This window comes from Symphalangus syndactylus, chromosome 9, assembly GCF_028878055.3.
Source record: "Symphalangus syndactylus isolate Jambi chromosome 9, NHGRI_mSymSyn1-v2.1_pri, whole genome shotgun sequence".
NCBI classification, from domain to species: Eukaryota; Metazoa; Chordata; class Mammalia; order Primates; family Hylobatidae; genus Symphalangus; species Symphalangus syndactylus.
In genome coordinates this window covers 126,541,424-126,558,408 of record NC_072431.2, presented here as the reverse complement: position 1 = coordinate 126,558,408, position 16,985 = coordinate 126,541,424, and the positions used below count along the sequence as shown (strand labels likewise).

Here is a 16,985-nt window from a genome sequence, read left to right as displayed (position 1 = left end):
TGACCTCGTGATCCGCCTGCCACGGCCTCCCAAAGTGTTGGGATTACAGGCGTGAGCCAGTAAAAATACAAAAAAATTAGCCAGGTGTGGTGGCTGGCGCCTGTAGTCCCAGCTACTCAGGAGGCTGAGGCAGGAGAATGGCATGAATCCAGGAGGCAGAGCTTGCAGTTAGCCCAGATCGCGCCACTGCACTCCAGCCTGGGTGACAGAGTGAGACTGCAACTCAAAAAAAAAAAAGAAAAATTTGGTACATACTGCTAACTTGTCTTCCAATTTCTCTCACAAAAGGAAAATATGGGAATATCTGTTAATGAATCTTGCCAGCCCTAGATTAGTTTGGCAATCTGATTTGTAAGAAATATATTCATTAGTGTATTACTATGTGTGTTTCTGACAATTATCAAGGATAAGCCATTTGTATTTCTTCTGTTAACACTCTCTTCATATTCTTTATCCGATTTCTCTCTGAGTTCAAATGACATACAGAAGCAAGTAACTCATAATTTCAAATTTCACTTAAAATGCAATTCAGTTCTAATCACTTTAAAGTTCCTATTTATGAAGAGATCAAGAGCATAAAACGTATGACATTAATTGATTTGGATTCACAGGAGCCTCCAAGAGAAAACTATCCTAATAGGCATTTACAGGTATTTATGGTGAAGAATAGACATTCTTCTTGTCATTGGCACAGTTTGAATATAAAGTCTTTGTGATACACACTGCAAATATTCTCCCAGTCTGTCACTTGTCTTTTAGTTTGTACAGGTAATATTTTGTCGTGCAGAAGTTAAATTATTTCTGCAACCAAATTTGTCATTTTTTTGTGCTTTTGTGTTTTATATATCACTTAGTAAGTCCTTCCACACAAAGTAAATAAATGCTTTCTAGTATTTTTCCTCTTTTATAAATGCTTTCTTTTAGATTTTAACCATCTAGATTTATTTCAGGGTATGGTGTGAGATATGGGTCTGTCATTTTTTTCTAAACGGGTAATTAATTGCTCTAACACAATTTATTACACGCCTTTCCTTGAATGCGACTTATTATCTCTCTAGAATTATCAGATATTCCTAGTACAAAGAATTGAGGCAAGTGGAAATATCACATAAGCAATTAACATCTGTAGTATCTTCAGAAACAGATGACAGGAAGGTATCATCCTCCACACTCCCATGATCTAAACAATAACCTGTTGGCTCCCTCATCCAACTTTGATAATTTTATTCTTAGGAAAAATAATAATGTATTTACTACAGAACTGGTTAGCTTCCATATTACTAAATTAATTATAATAATTAGTAAATCATCTCCCCCATGCCTCAAAGATAACAATCAAGATTGCTTTTCATTAGCAAAAGAGGTCAAGTCGCCCTTGTTAGCTGGGGTGTACTGTAAATGGTATAACAGTCCCATGCATTATTCATGAAGGAGTTAACACAGACACACAGAAAAGAAAGAGCTAATCAACACAGTAGACAACATACGCCCACTTCAGAAACGTTTCTGGTTGCTCAACAACCAACTCAGTTTTATTTTTAAAAGTCTTATGGATCTAAAAGAAAAACAGTTCTTCCCTCATAAGATGTACAAAAATAAACACAATTTCCCAGTGCAACTTGATATCTAAAGTGAAGTCTTTCAAAAGTCTATATTAATATGTGACTTCACCTGATATATTCTTGTCCTCAGTAAAAAATTAGAAAAAGGTTAAATTAAAATGTCAAACATACTTTTTAAAAGTTCTATTTCTCAAGCGCAATGCATAAATTAAGGTTAGACTTGGGTATATTATTTACTCAGATAATATATTTACAAAAACTAACTAAATACATGAGCATTTAATAGCCATAACCTGCTTTTCTTCAATAAGCAGTCTACCAGAGAATTCTTATTATACTTTTAAAAAATACATTGCAATCACAGCTGCTCCAACTGTCCTTCTCCCACTCTTTCTGAGATAAGGTACACTTCCTTTATTGTTTTGACACTGATCCTACTAAGGAAAAAGGCAACATCTTTTATACCTTTGAGAGCCTGCAATTTTGTCACTAAGACTCTCACAGTCACTCTCATCATTTTGATTAGAGTGATTTAGTTTTTTATTCTAACCCCATCTGCAAAAAAAAAAAAAAAATAGTATCAACATTCTAAACATGGATGTGAAGGCAATAATATTTTATGCTAGATAATGACACTAAGTAATAATTTGTAAGAATGTTCAGACTACTAAAAAATATCATTAAATCCGTTAGTTGAGTTGACGTCCAAGGTGCAAAAGGGTTCCTATCTTGATAAACATCAAGTTCAACCCGCATTAGAATAAAAAGTATTTCCTGGCAGAACTGATATTCAAGAATGAAGGATAGACATCACATTGGTAACAATATCATCACTGGAGTGAGAGTATGAGTGTACATGGGAGGGCAGGGTGTAGAGGTGTGAATAAGGAGTAGAAGGGGAAACTTGAATAGATATTAAATCTTTATCCATTGTATTTTTAAATCAAAATAGGAAAAAAAAAACATGTTCTAAAAACCATGTTAAAATTTTAAACAAAACTCTACAAATTTAAAAACCAATTATTTCTTCATTTTGTCATATCTTTGGAGGTAACAAGGGAAAAGGAGTAAAATGATTAACCAAAGAAATAAAACTTAAAATAATAAGAAAGGAAAAACACGGCTAGAGCCATGTTGCTCTTAAAATCCATATTTCAATGACCTGCCTCTATTAAGCCAAATGCCACAGATGCAGGTATATTTTTCAGGTTCTTGAGTAATGGTTATTTCCCATAAATCTTTACATGGTAACTAATCAAATTAAGCAAACACATACTCTTTCAAAAAAGTAAAGCAGAATGGACCCCCAAATTAGATAATTTTGTGAGGAAGAGCCCCAACATATGGCTATAGCCCTTTGGTGTTTAGGCTGCCCTGAAGAGCGAGGCCTCCCTCTATGAAGAGTCTGTGCTGTAGATGATTAGCACTGATCACTTCTGGTGGTATACCTGATGAAGGCCAAAAGACCATTCATCAAGGGGAAGAGACAAGTAAAATTATTTGTTCATACCCAGTTGCCATTTAAGGCTACAAGATGATCATATATTTAGCAAAGTCAAAAATCTAAGGAATCGCTGAGATCCTCACATTCTATTTTAATCCTTCTTTCAAATCAGGATAGAGGCATCTTTGTTTTTCTTAAAAATCATATACTACTCGGTATTACTTTATAAATTAAAAAGCCTTTAAGTACGCTCACTTTTAAGAAAAATTGTCAATTGTAAATTCCATAACAAATCACCATTGTGTCTTTTTAATATAAATTTGTTGCAAAGAAACAGGAAGGACACATTATATATTTATTTTATTTACATAAACATTTTTAGTAAAAAAGTCTAGATATTAGAAAGTTGTCACCAAAAATAGAAAATGTTGCAGAGATTTTACCACAATGCAGGAACAGTCCTACTTTCTAAGAAAACTAAGAACACACAGGAGTTTCACAATATGTTTAAAAACACCCTCATTAATGTCTTCTTTGTTGTTTTGTAGTTTAAGTATTTCAGTTGATAAACCAGCTTGCCAAAATTTGCTTCAACAAAAGAGTAAACTGCTTGGGGAAAAAAAATAAATAAATAAAAAAGGAGGCAAACAGACTTCAGTAAGCCAATATGTTGTGCTGCATACAGCCAGCATTTGCCCTGTAAAATATATGCTTCTCAGTATGCAGATTGTGTAATCCCTTTAAGTAACAATTACTAAGTTAAACAATGCAATCTGTCCACTGGCAAGAAGACATGTGCTATGCTGTGGATTAGTAGATTCCATCAGGAGATGAACTCAGCTTCCAGCCCTGAGGCCAATAAAGACTGAAAACATTCCAGAACACATTCCAGACAGGACACAGCCAGACAGACAGTCTCAGGTGTGGTGAGAGAGGAGCAGCTGCTCTACTCAAGATTATACCTTGCAAACCAATTCAAGGAGATTGCCCAGCATCATTTGCAAGGATAACAGGTGCACCTTGAACATAAAAGAAAATGCTTTGAAAATGTTCTGGCCAAAAAACGTGTTAATCAGGAAAGGAGGAAAATAGTGCTAGACCTATGGAAATTCTACTTTCCAACTTATTCATAAACACCCCTTCCCACTGAATTCAATTTATGCAGAAAATACATATTTCATACATTAAAAAAATTGTCCAGTCTTTTCAACTTAATTTTAAATCTATGTTTATGGTATATTTCCAATATAGAAAAATAAAGAAAATATATTCATATATGAACTCTTTGCCATGATTTAATAGATATAAACATTCTGCCATATTTTCATCAATCTCTCTTTCTTCATAGTATGTTATAATGTATTAAGACACATAGCTAAATTCCCATACTTCCTTTTTTCTCCAAGGATAACTTCTTTTTTGAAGTTGAGAAGTATCCTGCCAACACATTTTTAGATTTTACTACACACATGTACACAGATATTCATAAAAAATACATGTTGAATTGCTTTGCATATCAATTTCCAAAAAACAACTGCAAAGAATCAAAAGAAAAATGAGCAACCTAATACAAAATGGCCAAAAGATACGAAGAGATCTTTGATGAAAAGTGAAAAACAAATGGCCAATATTATGAAAAAACATTCATTCTCATTAGTAATCAGGAAATCCAAATTAAAATAGTAAGATACCATTTCACACCAAAAACATTGGATACATTTTAAAGTATTACTTATTGAACATTAGAGAGTATGTCACCAAGAAAATGAATAGAGTTGGGGCATTTATGCCAATAATCTATTTCTAAAATATAAATGGCACAGATACATCAAATGGTGACTAAATTCTTCATTCACATCCAGTGACATAAACATAATTTACCATTCACTGTGATTTTTTATGTAAAGTATTCTTTGGCATCATTTTGTATAAAAACATATGACAGCATTAAGTTTAACTTAGCTAGTAAATGTTAAATTAATGCAAGAAATATTTTACTATCCAACTTTGCATAGAAGTCAGTTTTAAAACCATTAAGAAAATAAAGTTAATCTTGTAATTTTTCCAAAGTAGACACTGCTAAAACACAACTTGAGAAATATATGATGTTAATTTTTTCTTTCTGACATGCAAACCCTAATCAAAGCTTTGAGCCTCTGTGTCTATCATTCTCAGACACTAAATTTAAATAGTTTCTAGTAATCTGAAAGCTATCCAACCAACATTAGCTAAATGAAATTGTACTGTAATCCAATAATGAATCCACAACTGGAGAAACATAATGTCTCCAATATGTTATTCCCACAACTCCCCATAAGGACTGACCTCTGGAAAATTATACACAAGACTTTCCTATAAAAGAAAAATTGGCTTTTCCTTTGTACCTTAGGAGGAGATGATGGAAGGGAAGAACCGTAGTTCAGGCCATCACCACAAGAACTGCCATGAAGAGATAAAACAGAGGCTTGAGTAGAGTAGATGCTGTCATTTTCAGGAGAGTATTGAGACTCAAATGTGGATTCATCAACTAAGTCAGCATCATTTGTGCCCACCTAGAAACAAAACAATAATATCAGTTGGGAATTCTGTTCTATTACCTATATGACAAACAACCTCCACTTGAGACTAAAAGGCAAACTGGTATCATTCTTTTATCTATTATATTTTCTATATGCCCTCTTCACCCTCATCAGACACTGCTAATGCAGCAGAACAAGGATAAATAGCCCACCTACAGCAGAAAGTGCTGGCATACGAGGTTATTTTATTTCATCAATAAAAGGGCTAAAGGCAACAATTAACAAAGGGCCTGGATCAAGTCTAAGTTTAAACAGTTCCATAGTTAAGAAAAATATTTACTTTCTTCCAGTTCCCATGCCCAACTCTTATAATTTTATAATAAAATTGTGTCATAATTTTTCCTAGTCAACTAAAATAAACTGTTGTTCAATGAGGCAGCTAGGCAATTATATATTTGTAAGCCACACTAAAACTATATATTTTGTTTAAATTATCTTGAACTAGATTTTAAAACCATTCAAGTTGCAGAAACCAAAAAGAAAATCTGTGATTTCATGCTAAAATTATACTAACAAACAAGGGGCCTAATTATGATCTGGTTATGGTGAAGCTTTAAGTTACAAAGTTGTTAGAAAACTCATAAAGAGTGAGATAGAGAATTTCACTACATATTCTCTAATAATCCTATTGCTGCCTTCTGTCACAGAGCCAAGATTAATATTTAAATTATGATGAGCTTGAAGTTCTTTTTGCAGTTCACCCAAAGTCATACCTGAGAATAGGCAGAACTGACATATATACTACCTTTCTCTGATATTACCAGCATTTTCTGTCTATCTTGGCAAAATTCCATATGTTCTATTTTTTTTGTAATTTCAACTTAGTATTTACCCAGGAGAAGTTAGAAGAATTATAACATTATATCAGGTCATATTCTTACAAAAAACTATTAAAAATACCTGTAGGCCATTTTGCAGTGATTTTTCTCTTCAAATATATTTCATAGGCCTAATAATATATTTTAAATACATGTGCAAATTCACTAGTGAGTCACTATGTGGAGGTTTACCCTTACAAATATACATAACATACAACAATCTAGATAGTATTAACTAAGCCTTGTGTCATAGATTACAATACATATTTAAGTAACATTAATGAAAGAATACCTCAATACAATTCGTATGTATATTGCTGATATCTTAGGATCTTAGGAGAGATATTAACAATCAATTCATTTATTTACTGTAGAGATAAAACACTAAGACTCAAAGAAATTGAGTGACCAGTCTAAGATTACTTAGCTGGCTAAGGAGAAGACCCAGGACGCATATTACCATTATAAGACACCAAGCTCACATAAAAGTGGAACTAATCTTCCTTTTGACTGGTATCCATTTAAGGAGGTTCAAGGAAGCCATGTAAACGCTAGAGAGAATATTATTTCGTCGGGTACTTTAGAAATAATTATATATAGTATTTGTATCCTGCGACATTTCCAAAAGTATTTGCTATGTCTGGGTACTATTTACACCACAGTACCGTAAGTAATTCGTTGTATATACTAAGCTATCTAGTTTTAAAGTGCCAACATAATACCCACGGAAAGCAGGGCCATAAGTTACCTGGTATGTTAAGTATTACAGTGCGAAATTATTGCATTTATTATAACATATACCAAAACTTTTCAAATGGCTATTTCAAAAGCTTGCAATTTAAAAATATTAGCAAAAGGAATTGTCTCCCCCAAAATTAGAATCAGCAAAATGTATATATAGTCAAAGAAATAATTCACTCTGTTTTAAAGCAAGATGTGCGCAGTTGTAAACGCATAATGAAGAATTTAACAGGTTTTAAACCTTTCTCCAGTCTAATGAAAGTAAAACAAGTATTTAAAAAGCAAGTATATTCCTTTTTAGCAACAGTGCACAATGTTTGCCCCACAAAAAACGTTGAGTAAGGAACCTAGCTCTAATAGTAGGGGTAATGTGAACAGGATGTACAATTTGTTGTATTTATATTGAGTAAATGTCATATGTATATTTATGCCTGGTATTTAGTTTTATCCTTTAGTTATTGATATAGCATTGTACCATCTACCAGAAAAAAGTTTCTTAAGGGCAGAGTGGCTCCAAATACTTTTATTCCAACGGATACTATTTTAAACATCAAAAATTTAATTTATAATTTTTCTGGTAAATCAGTATATTTACATATATGTATTTATAGAAAACATGGGGTTTACCTTTCCTTAAAACAGTGGTGTTCTTAATAACTGAACCAATTTATATGATTTTCACACTATTAATATCTAACGGAAAAAAGATACCTATTACCTCATTAAATACAGCCAAAACAGTGATTTGTGACTTAATATTGAGCACAGCTAAAGAATGCCTAGAGATATCTAAGCGTGAAATTGAAGCAAACAAATGCTCCACCAACTTTAGATATGGCACAAAGATTAATTCTACATACTGCTACAATGCAATGTTAATTAAGTTTTCCTCACAAATGTTTTTCATATTATGGTTTTTCTTCCCATTTTCAATTATGAGAACTAAGTTGGAGAAAACATGTTTATCTTTCCAAATATAATAATGAACAAAGAAAATAATAGACTTCTTCAGAATATTTTGAAAGGCAAAGTAAGACACATAAGGTTTCTGAAAGAAAGCTTGGTAAGTCATAGCCACTAACCAGAGCCAAGTCAGCCCTGAAGAGGGGTTTGTCAGCCAGCCCTTCTTCCTCACAGGAGTGTGGTGGGTAGAGAAAGGAATCCTCCTTAGCAGAAACATAACCTTCTTCTGGTGAAAGCTGCAGGGAAAAATGGTATTCATGGAAAAGAGAGAGAACAGCAAAGAAGAAAGAAAATGGAAAAGAAGAGTAAAGGTAGGAAAAGTAAGGGGGGCGGGAAGAGAAAGAAATTGGAAAGTTTTCAAATGATATGACTTCAATATAGAACGGTAAGTATGCAATCTGATATTCATATTTGACATTCATTTGATAAGACAGAATGAGGATTATTTATTCTAATATAAAAATCATCTGTTGGATGAGAATCTCTACGTAATTTTTCATTCTTCTTATAACATTTTTTTAAATGAATGATTTTTTTAATATTCTAATAATCTTCCAGTTATTTTTATCTGCAAAATATTCTGGTCAAACAATGACTTCCTAATATAGAAATGAAGCAACTTTTAGGTATTAAGAAATAAAAGAAGTTGCAGAAAAACAAAATATTAAAAAGAAATATCAACTTCTGTCATCCCTTACAAGAATATTATTTTAAAGAATCCGATTTACTTGAAAAGGAATGGTAGTGGACTCTGTGGGAATTCAATTTAGCATGGCTTATAAAACAAAACAAAACAAAAACCAAATCTCTACGTGTCCACAGTCTGCTTAACTTGCAGTTTAGAGATATTATATCGCAAACTTGGTCACACTGACAGAAAAGCTAACATATTTATTCCACTCTCAGATGAAATGGGCTAAAATATTTAGATAATCAGCCTGCCTACATCACCTGGCATCAGCAAAACATACAGAAGAAGCATTATAGGGGAAAAACTGTTTTTCTTCTTTGCCCATACATGTGAGTTTAATATTTATTAAGCCTCACTTTGGGTAGTAGAGGTATTTATCATATGTTGCAATGCATACTGAATTTAAAATATCAAATACTGTCATAAAAGAAATTTATTTTGTAACTATACAGAAAAAAAAAGACTGCTTCTGAATAGCTGGTATGGTTTCATCTTAAGGACAGTAAAAATAAAAGGTATATTGAGTCATGTTTGCCATTTCTCTCTGTCCAACAGGAAGACCAGAACAAAATTTATAATCCAATCTTAATAAATAGGTAGAGTCCCTAATAGCCTATCTTTATTCTTACATTCCTGTCCATAGTGCTCTTTTGTCATAATTTTTACAAGCCTGGTTCGATTTCAGATTGGATTAATGTATTCTTCAATCATCCTGCCCTCCTCCTTCTCTTTCTTTTTTCATAAATATATTTTAATAGGCTACTGAAATTATTTGTGGACTAAAAAGTGGTGCATAAAACTTTGACACTTAAAATACATTAACAAAGCTTACTGTTTTAACAAATTCTTTCACAAAAATCATCAAACCCATATTACTACTTATGAAACTATATTTATGTGTTTGCATTTTCTTAAAAAAAAGTGTATCTGCCTTTTCACTTCAAACTATATTCACGTACTGGAAAAAAACCCACAAATATTGAGAACATCTCCAAAATTTAACTGCAATACAATGATAGGTGCCATGTTGCAATCACTATATTTAATACAACATACTGCTTTATGTAGCACGGATTCATAAAGTTGTTTCTATTATTACAGTGATTTATGATTTGGGAGCTATTCCCTGCCAGGAGAGCCACAAACTGATGAACCCATTTTGGAAAGTTTAATTTCCTGCTCTGCAGTAATTAGACAGCAAATGTGTTGAAGTCAACTGAATTTAGCAACTTGAAGCCACTCGGACAGAGATTCTACTTTAACCCACTGTGATTAAAGATTTTATTGTTAGTTAATGCTATTAATTTTTCTAATACCCCACTACATTGGTATAGATATTGTAAGCCATATTCATTTGAAAATATTTGATTTTGCACTAATCATGACCTTATTATCAAATATAAAATGTCAAGGCTGGGTGCGGTGGCTCACGCCTGTATTCCTAGCACTTTGGGAGGCTGAGGTGGGGGGATCATTTGAGGTCAGGAGTTCGAGACCAGCCTGGCCAACATGGTGAAATTCCGTCTCCACTAAAAATACAAAAATTAGCCAGGCATGGTCGTGGCTGTAGTCCCAGCAACTCAGGAGGTCTCAGGAGGCAGGAGAATCATTTGAACCTAGGAGGTGGAGATTGCAGTGATCTGAGATTTCGCCACTGCACTCCAGCCTGAGCAACAGAGCAAGACTCCATCAATCAATCAATCAATGTCAAAAGTGAACCAAAGACCAATAAGTTAGAAGTTTATTTATAAACTTCCTGGCTATTTTCTTTCCTTTTTTTTTTTAAATATTACTCAAAACTAAATCTTTATATGAATGGAGCTAGTAATCACGTTGATGAAAAGTACTAAAAGTCACGATTCAATCATGAGAACACCTAAAGCGAAAAGTAGACCTATGAACCATTTTGCTTGTAAATATAAACGGAAGCAATAAAATCTGAATTCTTACGGGTAAAGGCTTAGCAACTCCTATTCTCACAGTTCCTGATGGTGCTCCCTTCAGTGCTTCTACAGCTTCCTCAAGACTGCTGTTTTCCAAGTTAACATCATTTACAAACATGAGTCGGTCACCGGGAAGAAGTCGTCCATCCTTTTCAGCAATGCCTCCAGGCACCAAAGAACGAATTATAATCACAGTGCTTGCTGGATCAATTGGATCCTGACAGAAGGCAAAACGAAAGAGGAGTCAGCTCATTTTACAAAGAAAATTCTTCTACAGGTCGTCCACTCTAAATTGTAATGAATGAGTAATTGTCTCAAGTGCCTTTAAAAATTTTCATGCCAAAAAGAATCAATACAAAATTTCTAATTATTTAGACAAAAGCTATCTCTATTTTAGAGGGTTTAGGAAGAAGTCACCTTAAACAATGGCACCCTCACTTCCTAATGTTCCTGAGTAGACCTCTTAAATTGTACAGATAACTTTAAAATTATAATTTTAACTTTGATAAGTTATCAAATTTTGTAACTATTACTGAAGGCCAGATGTTGGGTATACTAATTATTAACAAAAGCATTTGTTAAATAGGGTGTTACTGTATGGAACATCAACTCACTACTAGATGTAAGTGCACTGAAGGTAGGACCCATCCTTTTGAAATAAAGGAACAGAGAGCGAGGCCATAAAGTAAGTGGTAGTGAAGTATTTTCAGACACACAGCAACCTTAATATTTTAACAAGGCTCCAGAGTCAGACCCTATGAACACAACTTCCTGGAGTCATCCAAGGTGGCTTTCTGATCTAGTGTAAGTAAGGAACAACAGCTGCACTCTATCAGATAGGCTTTACCATCTCCTCCCTTAGCAAAGAATGCAATGCAAGCAGGGACGCGAGGCCAACTTGACCAATTTAAGTATATTCATAAATTTAGTCAAATGATTGGAACAGCAGAAATATTAATTGGAATATCAGATTATAAAATAGCATTCATGTTATAGACAAAAGAAATACCTACTTCTTTATGACTTACCATTAAAATATGAGTCATCAAATAAGCACATGGAAATAAAAATAACATAAATACTTCCCAAATAACAAAAAAAACCCACTATGATATTACTAAAGTGTATCTTCCAATTCCAAGAGATGAAATAAAAATAGCTCAATGAACTCAACGTTAAAAGAAATCCTTTATGATAATCAATGAATCCTATAAATCACTATTTTGAAAGACTAACTAGAAAAAAGAAAACGTCTTTGATGGTTATAAACTATCATCATCTGCTTTTTCTTCAATAGCAACAACATGCCTTTAAAAACTGTTAAAAGTAGTATATACTTACCTGATAATCTAAAATGCTAAAACCAAGTCCTTTGCTCCCTTTCTCCAGCTCTATGTGCTGAATGCCAGCCTCCCACATGGCCAAAGGTGCTTGAACCTCCTCTGTACTCTGACCCGCATCAGTCATCGCCAGCACTGGATCCTCTGTCTCTGATGACCCGATGAACTCACCTAGATCTACATGAGGCTGGATAACATCAGACAGCTCTTATTTCAGAGGCATTACATTAGCTGACACACATACCAATGCTACAAGAAAAGGGATATTCCCAGCATCTGTCCAAACAAAACATCCTCAAACAAGAGTAGCAACAGCTTGTCATGAAACCTTTAGGAATTAAGGTAGTAATTATTGAAAGTCGTTAAAAAGGAAGAAATACCTAAGTTTTAACAAACATTAAAAATATATGATTCAAAGGTCTGTGAAAATATGCAATGGTTGTATCTTGACAGCAGGATTGTGCTTGACTGTCACTTTTTTCATCAGTGTTTCAATCATCTCTAGTCAGAAAAATTGTAAAGCTATTTTGATATTAAATAAAGGAATTCTCATGATAAATAAAAACAAGAGAAAATGGATAAATGCAAAAGTTCTATACTCTATCCAAATAAGAATTCTAACATGCTGCAACTTGTGCATATGGTTATTTCATTAACAAATTAAAATACACAGTGGCAAAACACAAGATTTGAAATCAGATTTGCCCCCAGCTTGAAGCAGCTTGAATATTAAAATCTGAGTTACATTGAGCAATATTCATAACCTGGGCCCCAGAGTTACCCATCTCATAGAATTTCCTGAGGACTAAATGAAGTAACATTTATAAAGCATCTGACAGAAATAGGGATTCAAAATGTTAGGTTAATATAGGTTAATTCAACTTTGTTCATCTGTATGAACATAACTTAAAGAAAGATGTGTTTATGAGGATGAAATTCTAGTTTGTACAATATCTTTGCTTCTAATCAATCATTGCACAGCCTAGGACCACAGATGCAAATGACACCCATTTGCTTTACTGTAATAATCCCATTAGACACATAAAAACATGTATGGATATATATAGGGTACCAGACTTTGAGTGCTATAAAATTTGGAATTATGTTTCTTGTTCTACCCTATTCTAATCACTCATATGAATATTAAACTATGCATTTTATTCTTCAAAATTTTCAAAATTATTCCATTGTACTGATTCATTCAATATAATATAAATCAACTCCTAACATCATCTCTCAATATACCTTAAATGAGATTTGACTAGACCACAAATTATGCAAAGTCCTAATCCTAACTTTAGGTATGTATTGTGTATCCTCAGAAAAGCTGATTAGCTCCATTTCTTGACATCATGATATGAATGAATGAAAAATAATAAACAAACAGGAAAATGTGAGCTCCTGAATGTCACAGAGAATTATCTGACATGTATCACTATGGGCCAAATTTATTGTATTTTAAAAGGATAGTATGCAAACAAGTAATGCAAACAAATGTGAGCTCCTGAATGTCACAGAGAATTATCTGACATGTATCACTATGGGCCAAATTTATTGTATTTTAAAAGGATAGTATGCAAACAAGTAAAACCTATCCACACAGAAATGCTATGTCCACCCATATTTTAGCCATTCACTAAGTGGTAACTGTGTGCCAGGCAGAGTTGGGTAGGTTATTTAAAAATATTTTTTTACCACATATGTACTATGTACACACTATATACTTCAGTTTTCTCTTCTGCAAATAGACACGAATATGAGCATCTACTTCATAGAAATATTGCAAGTAAATTAAACAAGTATGTAGTGTGCATTAACATCTAACATGATTACATAACCTTATTTAACCTTCGGGGCAACTTTTTGAGACAGGCATCATGACTTACATTTTACCAAGGAGAAAACTGAGGTTCAGAAAGATGAAGTGATTTGCCCAATTTCCCACAGCTAGTGTCAAGTCTGATTCAAATCCAGATTTGTCTGACTTTAAATTCTATCCTCCAAGCCATTGGCCATGTGAGTAAATCAAATACCAAATTGAAAAATGCTTAAAAATTTTTAAGCCATTTAGCCTTTCCATTATATATGTAGGTTAGCCTCATGTATGCAAATCTGATACCTTTTCTGTTAGCTCAATATCACATAAGTCCAGACTATCCAATTCTGATTGGGTGGTGGGTGGCACAGTTCGACGACAGCACACCATTGTCACTTCTATAGGCAGTTCTTTTAAGATATTCACCACATCTTGGTGATTTTCCCCAAGTAAAGTTATGCCATTTACCTGTGAAAAAAGATACATTGTCCAAGAAACAACACTTCATAATATGAACATTCTTTTGAACATAATTTTTTTATTAAATATAAATTTTACTATAGTCATTACCATAGTTTACTGTGCTCAGAACTATAGTGAGACCTGTGGAAATACCATCTAAATTTATGTGCAAGTTTTGAGTATTGTTGGAATTGAAGCTTCTAAAGCACTCAAAGAAAAACCACTAGCTTTCATCTATGTTTGATCTGCCAGTGTAGTGGTCTGGAAAAAAGAGACAATAAAAATATTTCCAAAGAATGAAAGGGACAAGGAGAAGAATATTATAAAACTGTGACATTTTGTATAATTATAAAGTAAAAAAAAAAATTGGACAATGACATATCGTATGCTAGTGTGTTTTAAAAAGTGAGGGAAAACAATATATTCAAACTTTCTTATTTATGCATTAAAAATACTGGCAGATTACAAAGAAGCAAATGTATTAGTAGTTACCTAATGAAGGGTGATGAGAACTGGATGAATAGGGACAGGAAGGAGACCCTTTTCCATTCTTTATCTTTGTATTCTCTGTGAGTTTAAACATGTGAATGCATTACTTATGCTAAAAATTAAATAAATGTTAAAAAAAATTTTCAAAGACTGTTTTTATAGTTTTCTGAACCTAAATAAAAAATGGCATGGAATTAGTTCTAAAGCTAAATGTACACACAGATACAATATTTCTGCTTTGGGTTGTTTTTATCTGTAGATTTCTCTCAAGTCCCCTTTGGAGGGGAAATTTAAAATGAGAATTTATTCACCACATAAGCCTCCTGCAAACTTTTCCATGTCTTATTTAAGGAGGAGAAGGAACCGCATAGCTCCTTACTTCCAATAGCTCGTCTCCACTGAAAAGCTTCCCGCTGTGTCCAACAGGACCCTCTGGTAGAACAGATCGGATAAAATGATGTCCCACTGTTGCTTCCAGGCTTATCCCCAGTCCACTGTTCTCACTAAACTTGCTCACATGGGCCACCTGAAAAGAAAAAAAAAAAAAATCACCAGAATTTTTATATTCTTTCTTTTTATTTCTACTCATGCACACATTTTATGTTTTATGTTTACCCAAAAGTGGTCATCTTTCTCATAAAGCTTCAAAAACCATATTGTAAAACTGCAAAGCTTTGGGGCTTTTCCTGTGAAAGAGTACTGGTGTCTTTTGATTTCACGAACTTACAAACTGAAAGGAAGCAGTGAGCTGCAAGCTCCCATTACATAGGTCTCATCTGTTTCTCATAAATAGGTACAATTTCTCTCCTTGTTTCCCAAGTAGAAAAACGAGGTTCAGAAAAGTTACCATGACCAGAGTTGCACAGCTAGAAAAGGGTTTGAATCTAAACAAAGAACCTAGAACCACATTCCTGGTTTTATGCTGTATCCAGAGACAATGGTCTTTAAAAATGATCAAAGCTTAAAACAAAAGAATGAACTTCCAATTTCCTACTGTTACATTAAATAAGGAAGAATGTTAGAAAGCTGTTCATTTTCACACAGAATCCAATAAATATAATATTAAAACCAGAAGGTATGCCAAAGACGATCTACTTTATCCCTTTTATTTTATAGTTAAGGAAACTGAGGGATAAAAGGACTAAAAAAAGTTTCATTAAAAAGAGCTCTTTCAAATTTTAATGATAACGTGCAGAAGTCAGTTTCAGAAGCAATATCATCTGACTTTGAAATCTAATACTGGATGAAGTCCTTCTCATCCCTGAAAACCCAATTTAGACATCACTTCCCCTGAGAATGTCCCATCCAATAATGTCCATTGGTCAGTCCCGTTACACTACTTCCCTTATGATTTCATTTATGCTGCATCGCTACATAGCAAACAATTTGAAGTCAGATCTATGTCTTATTACCTTTATCTGACCATGGCCCATAAATAACTTAGTCCTTTTTCATTTATTGTACACTTCTGCCCTTGACAGATAAGTAGGAATGCCACCAAGAAAGCATGAGCACAAAGGGCAGTTAAAAGTTCAGTCTTTGGATAGAGAAAATGTATATACACCATGGAATACTACACAGCCATAAAAAAGAATTAGTTCATGTCCTTTGCAGGGACGTGGATGAAGCTAGAAGCCATCACTCTCAGCAAACTAACACAGGAACAGAAAACCAAACATCATATGTTCTTACTCATAAGTGGGAGTTGAACAATGAGAACACAAGGACACAGGGAGGGAAACATCACACACTAGGGCCTGTAGGGGGGTGGGGACAAGGGGAGGGAGAGCATTAGGATAAACTCCTAATGGATGCGGGCCTTAAAACCTAGATGATGGGTTGATAGGTGCAGCAAATCACCATGGCCATGTATACCTATGTAACAAACCTGCACATTCTGCACATGTATCCTAGAACTTAAAGTAAAATTTAAAAAAAAAGTTCAGTCTGAGCTCTGATGCCTACAACAAAATGGCTAGTCAAAGGGTCTCCTTCATTATTCAATTACCACCCGAAGGACTGCAGTCTCAGTTATGCACACCTGCCACATTAACCCTATCCCGCCATGAAAATAATTTCTGACGTTTCATGTTAACCACTGTTAAGATGGACCTTAGTGTATTTTTCCTTAAGTCAA

At 33.8% G+C, this 16,985-nt stretch overlaps 1 protein-coding gene across 12 annotated transcripts in view; it reads right to left on the bottom strand.

Annotated features, from left to right (window-relative positions):
• The window catches only part of MPDZ (multiple PDZ domain crumbs cell polarity complex component), a 183,235-nt gene that overhangs the window by 81,040 nt on the left and 85,210 nt on the right, over positions 1-16,985 (bottom strand). For all 12 annotated transcript variants that reach the window (XM_055294247.2, XM_055294252.2, XM_055294253.2 and 9 more), the window contains exons 15-20: positions 15,228-15,374; positions 14,201-14,365; positions 12,083-12,268; positions 10,749-10,958; positions 8,227-8,343; positions 5,391-5,558 (exon numbers count right to left, since the gene is read on the bottom strand). In XM_055294247.2, the coding sequence (XP_055150222.1) occupies positions 5,391-5,558; positions 8,227-8,343; positions 10,749-10,958; positions 12,083-12,268; positions 14,201-14,365; positions 15,228-15,374 (993 nt within the window). The remainder of the gene's footprint in view (positions 1-5,390; positions 5,559-8,226; positions 8,344-10,748; positions 10,959-12,082; positions 12,269-14,200; positions 14,366-15,227; positions 15,375-16,985) is intronic.